At 40.0% G+C, this 17,124-nt stretch overlaps 1 protein-coding gene across 1 annotated transcript in view; it reads left to right on the top strand.

Annotated features, from left to right (window-relative positions):
• Positions 1-10,588: 10,588 nt before the first annotated feature.
• LOC112150549 (collagen alpha-1(XXIV) chain) overlaps positions 10,589-17,124 on the top strand; it is an 89,510-nt gene continuing 82,974 nt past the window's right edge. The window contains exon 1 of the mRNA XM_024278947.2: positions 10,589-11,934. Within this exon, the coding sequence (XP_024134715.1) occupies positions 11,882-11,934 (53 nt within the window). The 5' untranslated portion in view covers positions 10,589-11,881. The remainder of the gene's footprint in view (positions 11,935-17,124) is intronic.

The following is a 17,124-nucleotide window of genomic DNA, read 5'->3' as shown; positions in this document are numbered from 1 at the left end:
GAGTTAGCATCTTTATTTAGTTACTAATTCAGATTCAACAGAGTGGTCATCCTGACATATTATGGGGTGCAAAGTCAAAAGCCAAAATCACAACTGCTTTTATTAATAGATTTGCAATGTTTGAGGGTGAAAATGGGCAAACTTGTACAGGACATCAGGTGCTACACATGAAGTATCAAAGTCGTAGTCCGCTCATTTAGTGAAAATGTTCATGCACATTACTTTCTACTGGCATGCTGCAAGGGAAAGGTTGTAACAAACATATACACAACAAGCAGGTTAAAGTAAGTGAGACAAAGGATTTTTCTTTATTTGACCCCTCCAAATCTTGTGGACCGTTCCAGGAGGTCCTTGGTGACTTTTATGTGATAAGTGTATACTTCTTGCAGGCTCTTGGGTGCAAATTAGGAAATTGGACAGTTTGTGCGGGCATCCTAGGGGAACTTGCGTACCACAAGCATACCCTGTTTGGGTAGCAATCGTGTGGGGTCAGTAAGGCTCCAGTAATCACACCTCACTAATGACTAGAGTTTGGTCTAAGGGTAGATTGCAGCAGCATCACCTGTACGTCACAAGTGCGTGCAACTTTCATTAGCCTAATGAGTACTTCACGATACACATACCAGCAATTGTACCTTCCATTTTTAACCATGGCAGCAAAAAAAGCCTCAATGAAAATTCAAGACACTTTCTTTAAGATGCAGCCTCCTCTGCAACCCTCCATAGGCCTGAACAACCCCAACATGGTTTAAAATGGTTAAAAATGACCATATGGAGTTAAATTCCTATATGTGCCAACTCTAGGCTTTCACACTTTTATAGCATAAAGTATAGAGAGCCTGCATAAGAACAAGTCTCAGTTATACCGAAGTATCTTATCATTTCATGTGAGGTCAGGCCTGTCTCAGTTCCTCTCTTTTATAACTTCTCCCTCTGTGAAGGCTTGTTCATCCAGGATGGTTCCATAGCAGAAAAAAGTTTTAAAAGAGGTCATCTGGACTGAGTTTTTTTTTAAGTTAAAGACGTTTCGGGTGGACGGCAGACACACATGAGATCATGACAAGGAAGCCTTTTGCTGTGAGGCAGCCACACTGAAGCTGGCTGCATCCCTAATAGATAACACATGAGGTATTGGTGATTGTCCATCTGAGACTGTAAACTGGCTTTTAACCTGCACTCTGGCTGACAGGTGGCACAGCTTTGCCTCAGACAGTAAGACTGCCAGGCAGGAAGTCAGAGCTATTTTTGCCGTCGTGACAACAGGACAGCTTGACGAATGAGAGACGTTTAAGTACTAACAGAGACTGACATGTCAGGAATGTGTTGGGTTTGTTTTATTGTGATGTCACAGCAATTCCCCAACCTCTTCAGTCCTCGAAAGAGATCCATTGTTATTTTGCTATAAATAAGAAGAGATTCTGTATTGTTAAATGTATGTAACCAATGTGGTCTAAAGGTCAAAAGGTATTGTCTTGTGTTTTTCTAGCCATGTTCACACTGCCTTTGGCAAAGTGTGTTCAAGCAACCATTTTTAAAGAAAAGTCCACGTAAACACTCGTAAAAGCAAGTTTTGGGCTTCTGCACTCAACACTTTTGCTTTCTCGTAAGTTTCCACGACAGTTTTCGGGCTTTAGGTACAAATAAATTAAACGGGTTTTGAAAGTTAAACCAGATTAAACTTTGACCAATAAGGGACTCAGATTCGGTGGTGAGGGATTTGTTCTGTCCTTTTTTGATTCACGGAAGTGCCAACCATTTGAAAATTGATCATGGAGGAGAAATTGTGGTTTCTTGGTGTTTCCATGACACCAAGTCTTTCATATATCAGATTAGAGCTGTGAAAGAAAAAGCCTGGATCAAGATTCACCAAATTTGCACCATTTTGACATTTTGCACCACGCCTCTTCCAACTGTAGGTGACGGACATGAGCTAAACAGCAGAAAAAGAAGAAGCCCCTCCCTGCATGTGTCGAAAACTGCAGGTTTCTTTGGTTTGGAGGTGTGTGGAGAGAGGTGGGTGGGTAGGGTAGCGAAGCGAAGCGGTTGAGCACTTAGCTAAAGCTTTTTTGATTGAATGTCTAAAATACGTGTTGCTTCTGCATTCTGAATGTTTTACATTTTCGACAAATGAAAACTCCTGGAATATGTTAGATTTAAACTTTTTCATGAACAAATTGGCAAATCTGCCTTTTCTTTTTATCCATAACATTTAAAACCTTGAAAATAAGGAATGTTTATGTTTTTATTGTTTCTACAAAATCTTCAAAACTATTCATTGTAGGCTGTGTCCCTTCTATCAATCAATATTTTTTTAAAATAAATTAAAACCAGCTTTCCAGTCAGTTTTTGTCCTAGTTTTGTCTCGTCTCTGGGCATAGAGCCTTTCTTTCTCTGTTCACTCCCCAGCTGATACTGGGACCAATTCTGTGTGCAGTTGTTTCTGGTCTGTAGTTGAATTCATTCTTTTTATGCAAAAAAAAGTCTGCTTTTCATTTCTTTTCTTTGAAGTTTTAAAATGTTGCATTTAGGCCTCACAAGAGATTTTCCACTCTAAGGTTACATGTACAAGTACAAAAGTACTCTTAAAATGCCCTCAGGTGTCTTTATGCTGGCCATCTCCAACTGCAGGAACAACTATCGTCAGACATCCATGTGAAAAAGTTTCCATCTGTGGTTTTTGTCTAGTTTTTTGAAACTCCTCTCTGTTTAAGATTTTATGAAGAATGGACAAAATGGACAGAGTGTGTCAAACCAGTAAGATCTGACTTTATCTGAATTTACAATACTGAAATGAACACTGGGAAACTTCACTTATTTATTTATTTTGTTTTGTTTAAAAGGTGCCCTATTTATTTTTGCTATTTTATTAAGATGATGTATTACAGCGATTGAAAACTTGCAAAATTAAAAAAAAAGAATGTCTATTTTGCACCTATCTTGACACACAAGTTTATTTATTATTTTTTTATTGTGTGTGTAAAATGAAGACAAATAGTTTACACCTTAACCTACAGCACCGTCCTCTAAAGGGCATAATTATATGATAAATGATGGCTGACAGACTAGTTAAGTGGGTCAGATGGGGGTTGACCTGTGATGTAAAATAGGGCTGCGGTCAGAGCAGACATGTGAAATATTTTTGTCCCTCTTTAAGTGCAGGAAAGGCAGCAGCAAGTCGGTGTGAAGTGTTTTCTGGTTTGGAAGCTTCCGCTCATGAACTGAGGGCACAAATTCCCAAACCTAGTTATAACTGGGGTCACTGTTTGTAGCTTTCTTCTTATTTTGCCTCCCTTTACCTACTATAACTCCTTCATGTCATGCTAAAGATAGCAGCAAATTGCTTTTTGTGTGTGTGTCTGATGTAGCTAGCTATTAGCATCCTTCCAAATGGCCTAAAGAGAGCTGTAAAGTGTCTGATGGTGGGACTGATAATGTCCTAACATCCGCACATAGGAAGCTACCACCAGCAGCCAGCCCAATTTGCTCTGCACACAGATTAGAAACAGACTGAAAGTGCCAATCTTGCTTCTGTAAAAGCGATAAAAACTGCCCTCAAACACCTCCATGGTTCACTAACCTTCAATTAACATTCCTTAACATATTACATTCTTAAATATATATAACCTACAAAAAACCCAACAAAGTAGCTTTTTTTTTTTTTTTTTTGGTACACAAATCTTAATGCTACTCTTCATGAAAAAGCATGAGGTGGGAGCTGGCGTTAGCTATACATTTAGCATACATCTCAAAAGTGATTTTTAATGCAACTCTTGGCAAGACGGTGTATATTTTTGAATTTAAAATATAGCAGCTATACTGAAAGGTGTGCTAATGTCTGCCATAAACAGGATATGAATACATAATAGATGAGCGACAGTGCACACATTCTTCTACTTCTAGAATGAATATTTAACACTTCACTTTGTATAAAGACTATCAGCACTGGCATCACTTCACACAGAAAGTCTCAGTTGGCTAAAATTACTGGTAGCCCAATGGTATTGCTGCAGATAAGACCGTACATGCCTTTAAAGCCTTCCTCCCAGTTCTTCACAGGCATTAAATGGAATTCTGTATGAGGAACATTGTAGTTAGCGGGCATAAAGCCGCTCTCTGTTCAACAGCCAGCACCGCCAAAGAATTCACGCCAAACAGAGGATCAGCTACCGAGATGAAAGGGAGGTCAAGGTGGCTTTTTTGCCCTCTCCATCCTCCCTAGATTAGGCTTGCATTTCTTCTTTTTCCAAACCGAAAACTGTCAAATAATGGGTTGATTAAGGAATTCTGCACCATACTATCTTAGTGGATATACACAGTAATTTAATTATATTTCTTTGTATATGTAAATGATATGTGTACATTTAAAACTAGTTTGTAGTGTAAGGACACCCACATTTTTCAATTTTATACTCTAGTTTGACAAGTTTTTCTTAGATAAGGGCAAGAATAAAAAAATTAACACATGGTGGTGCAGTGGTTAGCACTCTTGCCTCACAGCAAGAGGGCTCTGGTTCAAGTCCCAGCTGGGGGATCTGAAGCAGAACCATCTACTGGGGACCTTTCTGTGTGGAGTTTGCATGTTTTTCCCATACATGCACGGGTTTTCTCAGGGATTTTACTTCCTACCACCGTCCAAAAACATGCCTCTTAGGTTAATTTGTTACTCTAAATTGCCCCTACCTGTGAATGGGTGTGTGATTGAGGCCTGCGACAAACTGGTGACCTGTCCAGGGTCTATCCTGTCTTTGCTCATCAGTAGCAGGGTTAGACTCCAGCATTTCAGTGACCCAGAAAGGAACAAGCGGCTAAGAAGAATAAGGTGTAAGTTGCAAACATTTATGATGTACGGGTGAGGCTGTCATACGCTGTCCTTACCCCACACTGTAGTCGTTAGTAAGGTGTGTGTATTATCTCCTTACTGACCTCGCACAAATGTTGCATTCATAGAAAGTGCAGGTGACATATAAGTGTCGTAGGACCTCTGAAGGATAAACTCACAAAATACCCTCTGATTATCTAGTTTTCTCATTTTTAACAGTCAGGCTGCAAGCACGGAGCCCGCAAGGGGTAGGTGTGTTTATCTCTAGAACAGCACTAACCGGCTGATTCGGGAGGGTTGAAAGAAATTTCAAAATCTGTCTGTCTCATCCACTTCACGCCCACTTGCCCTTTAGCGTGAAGTGTTCGCTACAACCTGTACAACCCTCATCATACCGATAGAAAACAACGTCCAAGAACGTTTCTGCTCTAAGGCTCACAGAGCGGTCGACAATCTTGATATTTTGTATAGATTTGCCCCTTTTCACCCTCAGACAGCCCGTATCCACCCACAAGGGCAGTTGTACTAAGATAGATGTCTGCAGAGATCAAAGAACCATGACTGAAGCATCAAGCCATGAACAATAATGATAAAATAGATTGACACATTGGTTGGTAATAAAACAACCAATATCTACAACTTATATCTACAGGACTATCAGTTAAAAAAAAAAGCTTTTCCAAAGTTTCAAAGTCATGACTTTTTCCAGAAAGTAAGAGGTATAAAACATGGGGGCAATTAAAACAATTCATCTAATATTTGTAGGGAGGTGGTAGCATCTTGATATAATGTTGCTGAGGGCCAGTAGACAGATAGAAATAGGAATGAGTACAGTTTTTCTCAGACAAACAAAACTATTTCAATATGCAGCTGTGAGACTAGATAAGTGGGTCACCTTTACAAGAGTTATTCAAAGCAACCGAGGAGGAAAACAAGAGTAAACAGCCCATCTACAACAAAAGCACCAACCTTTTGACTTTACAATTAATGTAAGTAAAATAAAAATGGGAGATAAGGGTCAGGTCAGTTCAACAATAATTTTTTTTTTCAGTTCAACAATTAACTTCTAGGTGAATTGTTACACAGGCAAATTTACCACTTTTACTACTATAAGTAAAGATTTATGATTAAAAAATACACACAATGTTTTTGGTTAGGTTGTGTGGTGTGGTCACATATTACATCCACAAGAATCAATTATTTGGTTGACATGTTATCATTAAATCCTCAGCTTTATAACATAAGTTCCACAAAATCTCAGGCTAAGAATAAAAAATCAATTTGCCTTTGTTTGGAAAATGGTTTGTAGATTTAAGAGGGTTGACAAAAAGGAGAGGAAATTTAGGTAATTCAGTTTTGAAGCAAAAAAAAGAGTATATCTATAATTTTCTTCAAATTTTCCTGTCTTGAGGTATAATTCAGTGTAGACAAATCACCAGCTTCCTATGACTGTTATTTGAAGATGTTAGGAAAGCCATAAATTCTAAAGCAGTCGTCACAAACATTAGTAATTTCTGAGGCTGAAGCCTTAGATTTTGGTCGCATTTGAACGCCTCGCAGTTTAATTTTGTGTGTTGGCTATAGTAATTACAAAGACACAAACTTCTCTTCTGGTGCAGCAATAAAATATGAAATCAATACCTTCACAATAAATTCTGACATAAAAAAAATCTAATTTGCCATTTTAAATTTTGAACTAACTGTTGATTTGTGTTCCTGTTGTGATGTTGGAAATATCTGCACAAACCTTTATTGCTTAATTGAAAAGTTGAGACAGCACCTCCCTTTCTATCATTGTATTTCCCCAATTGACTGTATATGAGACCTTGACTGAGAGAGTGTGTCATCACCCATAGAAGATGGGTGACTCTTTGCTCCGGCAAAATGAAATCAATACAGTAGCCATATTTTCATTAAACAGATGTCACCATGTTGGAACCAGAAATTGTTAGTTAAAGTGGTGATTAGTCTGAGTCAACATTTCAATGGCAACCATTCTCACCAATCAGGAGTGAGCTTGTTGGAATTCCATACCTCTTGAAAGATGGCTCTGGAGAATCTGTCAATCAAACATTTCGACTTGTTGTGTTTATTCCAAAAATGCGTCATCCGGCATGGCGTTCATTAGAGAAGGTCATTTATTGGAGACCAGTATTTATTCTGTCACAGACATGGGTAATGGGTTCATTTTGCAGTGAAACAACAACACCAGATGAACATTTCAGGATTTTTTGAAATGATGAGAACATTGTATGTTGTTGTGATTGGCACTGGCTGTGAATGTTTCTTTTCTCTTTGAAGTATTATCAATCACTGTATCAAAAGTCCTCTTCTCTTTCATCCAATTAATTTTCCTAATTTTTGCTCACCTTTCCAGCTTTGATCAATAATCCATGTTCAAACCAGTTCCTCCTATTTTTCGCTCACTTTTTGGCAACTCCACCAAGAACTGGTTTGCAGCCATTTCTATAGCTGTCTTCTCAATATCATTCTCTGCTGGCGCCATTCTCGGATACATTTAGAATCCACCTCAGAATGTCGTTCAGATTCCTCACCAGAATATTCTTTGGCGTATGCCACCGCAAGAAGTTTAAATGCTAAATCAAATGAGCATTTCTTGGGCATCCCAACACTGGCTCACAGCACATATACCACAGACACCCGGCAGGGTTTGTCTTAAAGGAGCCCAGCCACTATTAGTGTCAGGAGTCAGCACTCAGTCTCCTCCTCTGGCCACCAGTGGGTGTCATCTCGAGTACTGACTGAACTTCATCTCCCAGCAGCCCTAACCCACAGTTCCAGGATGCTGCTCAGCTGTCTCCAATCTGACAATCATCCACCTGCTTCTTAAGCAGCACACAGAGCCTCACTCTGTGCGAAGTATTGTTTGTGCCACCCTGCCTTACTGAGCGTTTCTACCTGGAGCTAATCTTCTCTTCATCTCTGTTTGCCTGCCGCCTGCCCTGACCCTCACCTGGACTCTGACTACTCTAGTCTCTTCTCTGATGCCTCCATGCTCGTTTGAAGACTTATGTCTGTCTGGTTCTGATTTAGATTTGTGGACTTTTAGCTGTGCTTAGTTCCTGTCTGACCTAATAAACCTGCAGCTGTTTATGACAATTAGAAACTATAACAGACAATTGTTAGACCCATTGTTTTTGGAGACCAGTGCCTACAAGAGAGCGCCCACCATTTGAAGATATATGGTATTTCTCAATAGAAGTCTATGGGATTTTGGCTTTTTGCAACCAGCGTGTACTTCCTATATGGAGCACAAGAGGGGAGGGGTCACCCAGTCCAGTTCTGAAATACAGTCAATGGGTCCTCCACGATACGTTTTTCTCTCTGCCTGTACACCCCCTTCACCCAGGACTCCCCAGGCCCATCTCCACCCCTCTTCCCCATGATCCAAAAAGCGCTGCTAAACCTTGCTACAACTCACACTCTCCGATGTACCATTGGTTCAGCTATTTCTCTGTGATTTGCCATCTGTCTAGCACTCCCCCAGCTGTTGCCCACTCTCCCTGCGCTCGCCAAAATAACAGCCCTGCGAGTTGGTGACACGCACACAAGGCAGAAATTACACCAGTCTGTGGTTTAGCTGATTAGAGACAGGAGACATCGAGTCAATTTGCAGGTAAATTCAACTCAAAACAAGGACGTACCGCCCCAAAATATGTTCACAGCTGATCAGGTGTTCCAGAGAAGTGCAGGTAACCCTCTTTGCCTGCTGCATTACATTCAGCTTGTGCTCAAACTGATTCTAATGAATAGTTAGTTACAAGAAGAAAACATTTTTAAACTTAACTGTTAATAAAGCATGTCCTCTGTTTATTCTCGTTTTTTTTTTAAATAATTTGTCTGACTTGGCTTTTGAGAGACTGCAAATAATCACACTCTCCATCTTCACAAGTTGTGACTGGCTTACAAAATGCTTTACCAAAGGGTAATATGCACTCCAAACCACAGCTATGAGGTTGACATTATCCTTTATTTAAAACAAGTTTATTTATTTATCTATCACTTTTCATTAAAAAAAAAAAATCACACAAGTTCAGCAAGGCAGATCACAACTACAGAAATCAGGACAATGCAAACAAAGCCTGTTTTAAAAGATAATTAAGAGCCAAAGAAGGAATATGCAAATAAAGCATCTGGGAATGAAGCCAGCAGCAACGCCGGGTTCAAAAAGTACTACTTCCACCACTGTGCCAGCAAATGCAAGAATAATATTTCTCAACTTTCACTCATAAAACAAAGTTGTATGAATAATATTCTGATATAAATTATTCACTTTTTTAAGGCTTAGGAAGTCAGGTGTGAGCAGCTCCTCTCACAACATGCAGTTTGTAGTGTTTTATCAAATAGAAGGACATATTTCAGTGAGTTTATTAACCAGCCATGTCAGTTATAAAACTGCAGAGGGAGAACACCACATGTTTCAAGAGGAGGGTCAGCGTACACTCATCTGTTTTCATCTATTCCTCACGAGGGAAAAATGACGTGATCTGACTCCTATTATCGCACATCTGGACACGAGGAATCAAAAAGAGAGAGGTGGATCCTGTTTTCGAGAGGTTGCTCTCGAGCGTTTGCGAATCTGTCCAAAGACATTTTATGGTATAAAAACAGTAAAAAAGTTTTACAGGCCTGCAAGAGAAGCAGTAACTTCATCGATTTTTATTACGACTCGTGTTAAGGCTTTCACATTTTCCCCCCACCAGCCAGCAAATACAACATCCTCCGCCTCTCAAGAGGAGATTTTCATCGAGCCTTCACTTCTGTGCTGCAGAAACAAACCTTATAAACCAGTTTGTTTACAATTTTAGGTTAGGATTGTTGCACCAAAAGAGTATTTTTTGGCAGGAAGTAGAAGTAACCATCTGTTTGAAGCATTGATAGCAATGGGACTGCATCCCATACACCACCCCCACTTTAGGACAACTGATGATGGAGGAGGAGGTTGTGGGGGTCAAACCACTGTTGATAGATGCTGAAGCACAAAAAGCATCTGATACTTTGAAGTCACCACAAAATCTTTATTAACCTCAGTGTTGGCAGGCCTGCTTATAGTTTCCATGTCACTTTGACCTCTCTTCTGTGATGCCATGTTTCAGCAACTCAATCGTCTGATGTCTTTTTGGCCCTTTTCAGCCTCATACTCCCCACCTGGAACAGAAATCAGGAAGTGCTCTGTCTCTGAATCATCTCTTCCCTTGTTCCCCAAACTGCTAAACATGTGGGCCTCCCGTTTGTCCAGGTTGACCCGAGGAGGATGCTGGGATGCATCAGGGAGAGGATGTGGCTTTGGCCTCTTTTCTGCTGAAAGCTTGACAGAAAATGCTTGTGTGCAAAAAGAGAGAGAGGAGATGACAGAGAGAAACATCTATGTTATTGCCAAAATACTGGCAAAAGCCTACAAAAAGTGGTTGCTTTAAATGAGTCTGTCAGATTTTTTTTGTTTGTTTGTTTTTTATGTTATTGTGCGTAAAAGAACAACCACACAAATAGAGTACCAGCTCAACTCTATTGTGTTTGCAGTTTTTATTATATTAATTAGAGTTGTTAAAATAACAACATGTATTTATAAAAATGAATAAAGGAGTTTCAGCTGCATGAAAGGGAACTACACATATTTTACTAAAAAGACTCACTCTGATATATATATATATATTTTTTTTAGCCCAAATCAAAATCCTCTCATTTTCTAGTTCATAGTTTCTGCATAGAGATAATAGTTCATTAAAAGTTTGACTCAAAGTTGTGGGCTGGACTGTTGGTATGGGACAACCCGCCCCCACTCAAACCTGTTGCTGAGAGCTCTCTGTTTTAACGCTCTCACTATAGCTTACTCACACCCCAGTTCAGCAAGCAATACAGTAAGCAATATTGCAGCTATCCAGTCGAATAGCCGCATGGATCTATGGTGGCCTAGCGTATTTTCTACCTCACAAATACTCTTTTTTAATTGGTGTTTTTTTTTTCATCTGCTGCAATCACAATCATTAAAATCAAGAAATACTCTTAATTTCCTTAATATATATAGAAAAATACCGCAAGGACATTCATCAGAGTGGGTATTTAAAGAAGGAAATATTTTGGTAGAAAGAAATTGTTTTCCTTAAGTGGCAATCAGTAATTGAAACCATCCTGGACACAGTCAGATAAACATTGATATAAGGGGAAACATAGTAGAAATTCTCTTAAAATTAGAACTATTTCCAGTCTCAGAATAACAAAAATCCACAGCAAACTTGTAATCTTTTTATTGTATATCGGAAACTAAGAAGAGAAAGTTGAGGACTGTCATGGTTTTTGTCAAAAGTTGGGCTGGATGCCATTTTTTTAGAACAACTGCAGGCTGAGCAGCAGCAGACCGTGTCTCTTTATGTCTGCTGTTGTTTCTGTTTTGTGTGTGAGTCAATGAAGAGCCCACTTTGGAAGAGAATGTGAGATGCGCGCATGCGCATGGCAAGTGCACATAAACCTACAAGCTGGATTTAGGAGAAAAAAATGTTGCAAAGATGGGCAACTGAGCACGCATGAACACAGAGGAAAACTCCATCCGTGATGTCACGAGTCCGTAACTGGTGAAATCCAACACCCGCAGCTGGTTGGAGTTTGGATGGGGTGAACAGGGGTCCACTTGCATCTGCGGCAAGTCAAGGCACATAGCTGGAACCAGCGCCTGGAGGTGAAGACGCTCACCACTGAATCTGCTGCTTGCACTGGAGACCAAAGCGAAGCCCGAGAAGGAGCAACTCCTCCACAGACTCCTCTGCCGCTGCGCCTCTCCTCTCTGCGCAGCTGCCGCGCGTCTTTGGATCGAAGTGGACTGATCAGTGCGCGCCGCAGAGCGCACGGGGTCCCGGTTAGGTCCTCACAACAAGAGGGGAGCGTCCCGTCCTCTGGACTGCAGTGCAATGAGGAAACTCTGAGCTGGCAGCGCGTCTGCGTCCTCTTTTTACGCGTTGGCGCTCACCAAAGGGTTAGCCCAGGTGTCCCCCTTGAATGTGATTCTGTTTTCACCCAGATCTCTGCTGCCTGGACAAATGCATACAAATGCATTTAGGAGCTCAACGGACAAGGAGTGGACACGTTTCCGCGGCAGCAACGTAAGTGGACGTTACTGTATTGCGCATTTGCGCGTATGAAAGTGTATCCAGAACAGACAGACCGACAGCTGAAAGTTATTTCTGCAGAGTTTCTTAAGACTGTCCTTGACAGGGTTAACAAGTCCCAGCAGCTACAGGTTTTTGGCATCAAAACGTGACAGAGAGCAGACTGCAAAGCAGAAAATATATAAATAAATGTGATTACTCATATTTATTTTGCTTTCATTTGAAGCCCATTTGCTATTATAGAATTCTACCAACTTTCTATGAGCTTGAGAGTTTTGAGGGATTTGAATATTTTGGAGACAGATTCATTTTCATTCTTGACAGGTGAAGCGTTGGCTTTGAACTCTCCATGTGAGCATGCAGCCCAGGATCTTCCATTAAAACCTGGAAACCATGTGGTCTCCTGCAGAAGCATATCACTCCCATCGCTCTGATAGGTTGGAAAAATCCTGAGGCATAGACAGGGAGGATTGATTAGGTTGTTTGGAGAGGAAAAAAGGAGGCAACTTCATAAATTGTTAAATTTTTTTCTTATATAAACAGAAAAAGCTTTCTTTAAAACATCAGTGGATGCTCAGGAGTTGAATGAAAACTGTCTACTTAGCAAACTAAAAGCCAAACATTCCTCATGCTAGTGTGCATTATTGACATATAGCATGCAGGTCCTGCTGCCTCTGTGAAGCATCAAAACCTCTGCACTCCCTCCCAGGGTATTTAACAGCAAATTTATCATCTTCTGTCAGAAGTCTGTCCAACTTGTTTGCACTCTTTTAGATCAGTCATGCTGTTAAAAGTATTCTGCTGTCCTGTGCAGACAGAAAACCTGAAATCCGTAGAGATTTGTTTGTTTGTCTGAGACAGAACATGAGCGTGTCGTGGGAAAACCGAGGAGATGTGTGGCCACCCTCGAGTTCACAGACAGCACTAGAGTGCAACGCCTCAGTGGTTAACCGGCTCTTGAGCCTGAGACAATCATCCACTGTTGAAGGCTTTGCAGCTGGAAACTTAATCTGAAAGACCCCTTCAAATATCTCCACTCACATGTAATGTAGACCGGCTCCAGGAGCATGCTGGGAAAATAGACGCGGTGTCATCAAAAGCTTTGGAGAGTTTGTGACTTTCAGAGAATACTTGCCCCTCAAAACTGGATGTAGTTCTAGCTTAAAAAATATTGAACATTCAAAGGAAGTTGAAGCACATTTCTGGATGTAGCCGGTGCATAAACGTCAAAATCTGCTCCATGGGAAGTCTAACCAGTGATTCTCTTCCACCTAGACATCAGCAATTGTAATACAGCCACAAAAAATGTTCAATATGTTGTGTTTATGGACTCTATTTGGTAAAATGTAGCAAAACTCCCAGCACGCAGAGTAAAGGTGCACTTCTTTTCACAGAAAATTCAAATTGCTTCACATCCAGATGGAAATCTAAATGTTATGCAACGCAAAGTGTTGCAGAAAGCAATTTGAAACATGAAAAAAGAAGAAAATGAGTCTGTTTTGGATTACTGTGTAAATGTTATCAGAAAACTGAAAGCAGACAAAAAAAATCATATCTTTATTTGCAAATTCTTTAGCAAAAATCCTGCACATTTAATGCTTTTTTTTAATATGCTCCACTGTTGGTATTAGTCCCTTTTATTTACTGGACTACTTGGAATTTAGGTTATTGTAACGCACAAAATAAATTTACTTTATCTTGCACTGTTTTAATGTAATTTTCAGAAAATAAATACAGTTTTTATCAATGCCACACTCCTTGGTTTAAGTATTTTATCTGTGCACACAAGTGTCGCCATAGTTTTTATACTACTCTATAGTTGGTTGCTTCCAATTATTCTCACACTAAACCACAAATATGTTAATTTGGAGAAGAATCCCAAAATGGCAAAAACTTATACTGTACATGCTGCATTATAATCCTCTTTTCCTCCTTTCTTGGTCCATCTGTGTGAGTTTATTTAACCCCCAACATCCTAATAAAGGCTCCTCAAAGTTTACTCACAGCTCTTTGTCTGCTCGTTCAGTCAACTTAGTCAACCTCTGTCAGGCCGGAATGACCTTTTGACTCCAGCAGAGACCACAACATAAAATTAGCATCGCATTTAGATTTATTTGCAGTTAATCTTCCGGAGTCGCTCGTAAATCTGCAAAGTTTTTAAGCCTTGGCAAGTCAGTGGTGATCAGCAAGTGCCAAATGGAGATGAGGAGACAAGCCCACGAAGCTCTTTCATGCCGAAGAAACTCTGATCAGGATGCAGGAACTGAAGCTAACAGGCAGCCAGTAGGAACAGATACTGGCAGCAGATCAGTGACTTCTTCGTGTCCGGGAATGTTTTTGTTGAGCTTGAGAAGCAAAGCATGCAGGAACAGAACACCTGATTAGCAAGGGATAGTTGATTCTCCTCAAAAAAAAGAAAAAAAACACTTGTGGTTGTAAACTGATAGATCTTTTATGATGCAGGGTTTATCATTGTCGATTTCTTTATCAGCTTTTGTTCATTCTCACCTTTTCAGTCTGGTGGTTTGCTGACAAACTCCTGTTTTCCTGAAAATTAGTGACACAAAAGCCAAACTGAATGAAGTTTAAGGTCCCACTCCAATCATTTTTCACCTACTCTACAAGCGTTGCCAGTGGTCTTTTCATTATTATTATCCCATTTTCAGGGCAAATCAAAATACTTGAGTTGTTTTCTAAGACATAGTTTCTGCAGAACAGGAGTAGTTCATCAGAAATTCACCTCTGATTTGCTGGACTGGTGACGCATAGTGAGCCTGCCTTCATTTCCTATCATCCCTTTGTTTACACTCTCCCGCTAACCCTATGGGTTCTCCCTACTCCTACATTTAACATTGAGTTAAAGGAAAATGTTGTCCTCAAATTCGGACGTTACTCCCACTCCATGACGTCATCAATAGTCGCCAGTCAGCTACATTAGCATGTAGCTGCCAGTGCTCAATAATATATAACAATATTGGTTTTATAACTTTCAAAATGTCATGCTAAAACAAAAAGTTACATTTAGATGTAAACTTTGGTCCATATGAGCACACCCATGTGAAGAAAAGCCCTTCTTCTCGGTGGCACAGTGCAACACGAAACGGCCTCATGGTGAGGGGAAAAAAACATTTTGGACAACCCTACCTACCCCTCCAAATGCCCCTACAATTGGAGGGATAGGGATAAATTGTAGGGGTAGGGGAAGAATATGGATTTGGTCTTAAAGGAGCCATACAATGATTTTTGTAAGTCTTATATGGATATAATGTAATATTATGGATATAAGTAAATTATATCCATTTTAATTATCATGCATGACCTTTGGAACACTAAAAAACAAATCATTTATGAAATATGAGTTATTTCTTCTGGCTCTTTTTATACCCGGAAGTAAAAGAACTCGATCTATGAGGCTCCGTCTCTCAATTCCTGAAGGTGCCACCCACTTCATGACGTCAACTGAGAGCCGGCATGTCACCCATGAAAAATGAGGGCACTTTTTTTTTAAAAATATTGATAAAGGTCTACATACAGTGCAGCTTGGGCGTATGTCCTCAACAGCTAGCTGATCACCACTAGCTCGAGCTGCTAGCTTTGTGGAGAAAGTGTTTGTGTTAGCCTGGGGGCGGAGCAGAGTCTCCCTGAAAGGGGCTGTCTCACATTGTGACATCAGCATGTGAGGACCCACTCGTTTCTGTGGGTATGAGAGGGGCTGCTGTTGAGAGTGCAGCAAATCGGATCAAAATACAGATTTGGGGTTCTATATAGTGAGGAATGAACAGTATAATACACCTAAAAGCTCAAAAAGTAGACTTGTCATGGTATGGCCCCTTTAAAGCCCCTTACAACCCCAACCAAAAGTTACCAGTGCATTTTCAGTTGACCCATAACATCAAAGAACTAAATTTCGCTTCTGTTTCAATCAGTATCAGAGAAAAATCTGAATTTCAGAAGTAACTGGTTACTTAAAGCTGCCATGATGATGATGTGTTCTTTAAAAGTGTATATAACTTTTGACTACCACTCTATATTGATCTATTTCTCACCAAGTGGATGCACTGGAAGGCAGCTTGTGGCCTGTAGATATTACGTAACAACTACAAGCAAACTACAGTGTTTTTGTCTGATTTACAAGGATTTGAATAAAAAAATACCCAGAAATACAGTTTTAATCTTACTAATATACATGTCCTCCAATATGATAAAAATGTTACAAAAACATGATTTTCACTGGAGTGGGTCTTTAAGGTGGTGTGATGACCCTCTGTGGAGAGAGCAAGAGCTGCTGATGCTTCAGAACAAAAATCTTAGTGCAAAAGGGATTAACGTTTGTCATGTTTGCATAAACACATTTTTTTAAGCCAAATGAAAAGTTTTGCAGAAAAAAACAGCATTGGTTTGGTGCATTTCACCCCCAAGCTCTCTTATAGGTCAAGGGATCAACTCATAAAACGATGAACTGAGAATCATTGTTTCCTTTTCAATATAAGGAGTCTAAACACATTGAAGTGCTTTCTCCTGTTTGCCAAACCTTCTAAAACTTTTTCCATCTGCCTCTCAGGCTGTTTTCTTTTCCATTGAAAGAACTATTGTTGGACATCCAAGGCCATTTTTGAGGAAGAAAAAGAAGAGAGAGAGAGGGGGGGGATTTGAGATCTCTTGTTGTCAGAATGATTCACAGCAGAGGGGAATTTTAAGTTGTGATTATTTATAGTCTTGACATAGCACCCGCTCCCCACATAGTGGTATTTCCCTCAGACAACAGAGCTGTCCGTTCAGGGAGCTTTGTCTTGCAGTCCGTTCGATCAGCTGCCAGAATGGCTTTCTGTTGCTTTTACGAGAGTCATTTAATAAATAAGAAGGAAAAATTAAATCGTTTGGCAGCAAATTTACCAAAAAAAAAAGGCTAAATGAGTAAAAATTGTAATTTGGAGCACGGACAATTCCAGTTTATTTGATTACTACAGATGTGATAAAGCTCTGACTTCATCATGTTTGTTGGCAGTGACTGTTCAGAACATGGAGTTTAAAAGCTGCCTGAATCAGCATCACCGACTCTCACATACTCCACATGGAAATGCTAAATGTTCCCTTTTCTGAGTTCTTCAGCTGCCAACTTTAAAAGCAGAAACAGAGTTCTCCGAATGTCTGTTGTATCTATTTACAGCACATGAATGAATGGAT

The sequence above is a fragment of the Oryzias melastigma genome, linkage group LG4, assembly GCF_002922805.2.
Source record: "Oryzias melastigma strain HK-1 linkage group LG4, ASM292280v2, whole genome shotgun sequence".
Lineage (NCBI taxonomy): Eukaryota > Metazoa > Chordata > Actinopteri > Beloniformes > Adrianichthyidae > Oryzias > Oryzias melastigma.
Note: the sequence above shows the minus strand (reverse complement) of the source record. Positions and strands in the feature narration are given on the sequence as shown.